Here is a 5898-nt window from a genome sequence, read left to right as displayed (position 1 = left end):
CATCTTCAGATTTATAGAGGGATAGTAAGTATATCATAAGTCAATCTTTTGCAACAGCTTCTTCTTCTTTGGCTCAACAACCGTTGCCGGTCAAGGCCTGCCTTTACCTCTTGTGGGTTTGGCTTTCAGTGACTAATTGATTTCCCCCCATAGCAGGATAGTCAATCCTACGTATGGCGGCACGGTCTATTTGGGGCTTGAACCCATGACGGGCATGTTGTTAAGTCGTACGAGCTGCAACAGCAACAACAAAAATTGCAACAGCTAAAAATAAGAAAACTTATTAATCTTCACCATACGCAGCAGACAGAATTCGTTCTCCCACTTCGGCAACGATGGGAAGCCTTTCGACGGAAACGAATCCAAAACAAATACGGAGCACGAACACTAAATACTGGGCTCGGTTATCATGATAACTACAACTACCCTATGCGTCATAAATTGAACGCTCGCACACCGTGCCCATATTGTGCGGCAGAAAAATGGGCTGGAGAGACTGGAACATTGTGCTGTAATGGTGGTCAGGTCATTTTGCCACCATTTCAAGAGCCTCCAACTGAGCTATCTGAACTGTTTGACGATGCAGAATTCATGCGAAATATTCGTGCTCGAAATACAATAACGCATTCGCTTTTACGTCCATGGGAGCATCAATACGTGCAAATGATCATGTGCGTCAAGATCGCTCCGTCGCCAACGGTAGAGGTGTTTATACGTTCCGTATCCAGGGTACTCTGTGCCATCGAATCGGCGCGCTTGACCAAGTTCCAGGTCATGCGCCAGCATATGCACAACTTTATTTCAACGACACGCGTATAGAAGAGAATCTGAACAATGTTATCGAAGCACGAGTTGCTTTGAGCAATAAGCTGGATCGAATGAAAGTGGCAATTCTACAGCGTATGTTTGATGCCAATAACTCCTTGGCTCACCTGTTTCGTCTCGCATATGAACGTAAGACGCTACAACAAAATGTCCAGCTACACATTCACGCCCGCTTGCCGGGCCTCGATCAGCGTCGCTACAACAGACCAACCGCCGATGAGGTCGGTGGCATATTCCTTTATGGAGAACAAGGACAGTCACGTGATATCGTTTTACAATGTCGTGCCTCTGGCAACCTCAGCCGTGTTTTCGAATCACATCAACTATATGACCCACTAGCTCCTGCATCCATACGCAGAAGTTGGGTGGACATATAATATTTTAAAGAGAATGCGGCGTGATCGGGCACAACGACACACACGAACAGGTAGCCGCAACGATGATGAACCAGCCGACGGTGAAGGACAAATGGCAGTTGGAGAAAATACCAGATCACGGCAGATTACGCCTCGCGAATATGCCGCTTATCGGATGTGTACAAGGGCCGGTCAAACATCCCTAATCCATCGTGCAGGACGGCTTATGCAACAGTACGCCGTTGATCAATGCTGTAAGATCGAAGAACAGCGGCTCAAGTTCCATCGTGAACATCAAGCACAGCTGCGTGCCGATGCATACGCTGGCATAATGGATTTTGCTGGTCCAATGGTCAATCCGTTACCGGAAGATCCGCTCGAACACGACCGAACACTTGGGCAAGCGGGCACACGCATTATTCTTGCCCCATCTTTCCCAGGAGGCGAGCGCTATATGCGTGCCCAATATCAAGATTCGATGGCCATTGTGAGAGCTATTGGAAAGCCAGATTTATTTATCACTGTCACTTGCTACCCGAAATGGGTAGAGGTATCGGAAGCTTTGCTTCCACGACAACATGCCGCAGATCGACCAGATCTGACGGCCCGTGTGTTTCGACTGAAACTAAAATCCATCTTGGATGACCTTTCGGCTGGAGTTCTTGGTTTAGAGATTGCACGCATTCATGTTATTGAATACCAGAAGCGTGGCCTTCCCCATGCTCACTGTTTGCTGATGCTTGCTGAAGCGGACAAGCCACGATCGGTGGATGATTATGACCGTTTAGTCTCTGCAGAAATCCCGGATCCAGAAAACGAACAACTTTATCAAACAGTACGCATGTGCATGATGCATGGACCATGCGGTAGATCGAATCCGGATGTACCGTGTATGAAAGATGGTGTATGTTCGAAAAGGTTCCCAAAAAATTTCACCAATGAAACAAAACAAGCCGATGACGGTTATCCAGTATATAGACGACGCAACGATGGACGCACTGTAACAGTAAAGGGTGTACACCTGGACAATCGTTATGTTGTACCCTACAATCCGTGGTTGTGTCATAAATACGATTGTCACATAAACGTCGAGGTATGTTCGTCGGTGGCCAGTATTAAGTACCTTTACAAGTACGTGTATAAGGGACACGACCGAGTAGTAATTTCGCCATCTACATCATTGAACGAGATACAAGAATATATTGATGCTCGGTACATATCAGCATCTCAGGCCATGACAATCATCTTTGGTTTCGAGATGCAGGCAAAAACAGTCACTGTCGTCGTACTACCGATACACCTCGAGAACCAACAGGGAATCGTCTTTAATTCGAACGAAAACATCGAATCTGTAATCGAACGAGGCCACCACACAATGCTAACGCGCTTCTTTCAGCTGATGGCAAATGATCCTTACGCGCGAAATCTTACATATCAAGAGCTACCGACGTACTTCCGATATGCCAAGCCAACTCAGCGACTTCCATGGCATGAAGGCTCAGGATGCCAGTGGATTCAACGCATTTGTGACGCAAGCATCGTGATTGGTCGTATGGTATACTGTCCGATGTCGCAGATGGAACGGTACTGCTTGCGGTTGATGCTGTGCTATCGCAAAGGCCCAACTTCATTTGAAGACCTTCGGACGGTTGACGGTATCGTTTATGCGTCTTACCATGAAGCAGCTACTATGGCTGGGCTACTACAAGATGATCATGAATGGGATCGGGCAATGCAGGAAGCCGTTTCGTTCCATATACCATCTCAACTGCGCCATCTGTTCGCAATCATCCTGTCGCAACAGCCACAAAATCCTCGCCGCCTGTGGGAGTCGTGTTACATTTATGCGAGGATTTCCATTGGCAGCATCGAGAGCGTTATACAACGCAGGACTCTGATCAAAACATGCTGCTACGTACACAGGAGCAATTTTGTGCTCTGCGCGTCATCGACAGATACTTGCGTCAAATGACACCATCAAAAACGCTGACCAACTTTCCAGACATGCCACAATTGGCTGATTTTCAACATCTTCCGATGCACCTTCAATCCGATCAGCATAACGATGTAAATTCGCACATCGATGCAGAACGTTCGTATAGTATCAATGTTCTAGACGAAACGATTGCATCGATAAATCTACTGAATTCTGAGCAACGAGTGGTGTATGATATTGTCACTGCCGCGGTAGATCGTATCGGACCAGAGATAGAAGATTTTCCAGAAGAGCATCACAACCTTTTCTTTCTGGATGGTCCTGGTGGTACCGGAAAATCTTTCCTCTTAGAGAAAATTCTGGCGTATACGAGGCGGAAGTCAAAGATAGCACTGGCTGCAGCTGCGAGCGATATCGCCGCGTTACTTCTGACTGGTGGTAGAACAGTGCACACAACTTTTAAGCTGCCACTGGTGCTGGACGAGTATAGCACCTGCAACATACCAACCCAATCGTCGCTTGCGGACCTAATGCGACAAACCTCTCTTATCGTCTGGGACGAAGCTTCGATGAGCAGTCGCTTTGCTCTGGAAGCAGTAGATCGTAGCTTACAAGACATTGTAGGTGTACATCGGCCGTTTGGTGGTAAGGTGGTACTGCTTTGTGGTGACTTCCGGCAGATTTTACCAATAGTCCCGAAAGGTACCGATGCACAGGTGGTTCAGCAATGTGTAAAGAAAAGTCAATTGTGGAGGCTGTTTCGGGTTTTGCGGTTAAAAACCTACATGCGCGTTCGAACTGCGCCAACCGTACAGAATGCCAATGATCTACAACAATTTGCTGATTTTCTACTCTGCATCGGTGAGGGTCGCCATTCCACATATCCGGGAATGCACGCCTCTGTAGCAAAGCTTCCACACGATATGGTGTTACTCCACTCTTCCAGCATTAATGCCGACGTGAGGAAGTTGGTAAAGCGAGTTTATCCGAACTTACGGTGGCATTATCGAAAAGCAGAATATTTCACAGATCGAGCAATACTCTCTCCAAAAAATTCTGATGTGACAGCTATCAACAACAGTGTGTTGAAACAATTACCTGGCCAGGTGCAGGAGTATCTTTCGGTAGACACGTTGGTCAACCCGGAAAAGCAAGAGGCGCTTCAGTTGCCACCAGAGTTTCTGCACTCTATTAATGTGAGCGGAATTCCAGTTCATTGTCTGCGGTTGAAGAAAAACACACCAGTACTGCTTCTGCGAAATCTTAACACCGAGAGAGGGCTATGAATGGGACGCGTTTACAGATCATCGATATGAAACCACATTGCTTACATGCACGGATTTTAACTGGCAAACGGCGGGGAGACGATGTGTTGTTGCCACGTATCTTTTGTGATAGCAACGATGTAAACCTTCCGTTTCAAATTCGTCGCAAGCAATTCCCGGTCCAGGTTTGCTTCGCAATGACAATAAACAAGGCGCAAGGTCAATCTCTACACCACCTTGGTTTGTACCTACCTTCAGATGTGTTCGCACACGGACAGCTTTACGTTGCACTGTCACGAGTGACATCAAGGAAGAACGTGGCGGTGCTGATAGTGAATCCCGATTATGATCTTGAGGGTGTCACAGTGAGAAACATTGTTTACCACGAGGTGATTGACTAATTAAAAAGGATTAATGCAGGAAAATAATGAATCTTAGAGCCCGTTATGTCTAAGGAAAGCCTGCTTTTAAGTCCAACAGGAACAATACAAATACTGGTATACTGGTAACATACATAACATCTTTCTTGCTTATTCACTTATTCAGTTAATAATATATTTAGTCGGAAATGAACTGTAATAGTTTGCGTGTTCAGGAATTTTTACTTATCAAAATAAAACAGATAAGAGATTTGATAACTCTGAATTTGCTGTGTAACCCACTAACCGGGCCAAATTAACTAGTATAAAAGAAAATGTGTCATATATTGTAACTACAAGAGCAATTGTTTTTCTTATTATTAGTATTAACCACGTACCGTTTGACACGCACGCCGCATACATCATATAAAACCGTCCTTGGTGAGAGTGTCGACAGGACATGGTTCTGAGATTTATTTATTTATTTTATTTTATTTTATTAATTGCTCGGCCACGTTGGGTTACAGCAATAGTGCTTACTGACTATAGTATACAATTATTCACGAAGGAGTTGGAAGGAGTTTATGGTACAGAAACGGAGCGAAGACGGGATCGGTAGACAGGATAGGATATGTTGAAATCGAACAGATCAGAAGTACTATTAAAAGACGACATAGCTCGTGCTGATGGATGGATGGAGATGGATTGGTGGTCCGATGTCGCACATAAAAGTTACTGAAAAAAAAGTTACAATAATTAGTTTGTTACAAAATGGAACGTATGTATTATTGTAACCTATCTTTGTTTTGCTGCAAGCAAAACTATAAATGTATCCGTTGATCGACAGAAAAACGGTGATCTGAAACGACAAACAAAAAACACAATACCCCCGCCCCAGTTGGTATACAATTGTTGCACATTTTGTGCAACAGTTGTAGTCCAGCCAGCACCACGTGGAGGTTGGGGTCGGAGTTCTGAAAATGTGTGAGCATGATTATTTTAATCGTGCTTAAAACACTTCTCAGCATTTGCTAGCCACCTTGAATGATAAAATGTGATTAAAATAGTCGTAAAAAAATAAATGGATTTTGGTCCCTATGCTGGTCCTAAGCTGGGCCTACTTAGCATTTAAGGCGAGCAGAATGTTTTCAAAAACA

The 5898-nt window shown here is 45.0% G+C and overlaps 1 protein-coding gene across 1 annotated transcript; it reads left to right on the top strand.

Annotated features, from left to right (window-relative positions):
* The first annotated feature begins 1215 nt into the window (after positions 1-1215).
* Positions 1216-4783, top strand: LOC120956157 (uncharacterized). The gene is made up of 3 exons (XM_040377532.2): positions 1216-3005; positions 3137-3819; positions 4641-4783. Exons 1-3 carry the CDS (start codon positions 1216-1218, stop codon positions 4781-4783), a joined length of 2616 nt encoding a protein of 871 aa, XP_040233466.2.
* The last annotated feature ends 1115 nt before the right edge of the window (positions 4784-5898 follow it).

This window comes from Anopheles coluzzii, chromosome 3 (assembly GCF_943734685.1).
Source record: "Anopheles coluzzii chromosome 3, AcolN3, whole genome shotgun sequence".
In the NCBI taxonomy this organism is placed as follows: domain Eukaryota; kingdom Metazoa; phylum Arthropoda; class Insecta; order Diptera; family Culicidae; genus Anopheles; species Anopheles coluzzii.
This window is presented reverse-complemented; position numbering and strand designations above follow the sequence as displayed.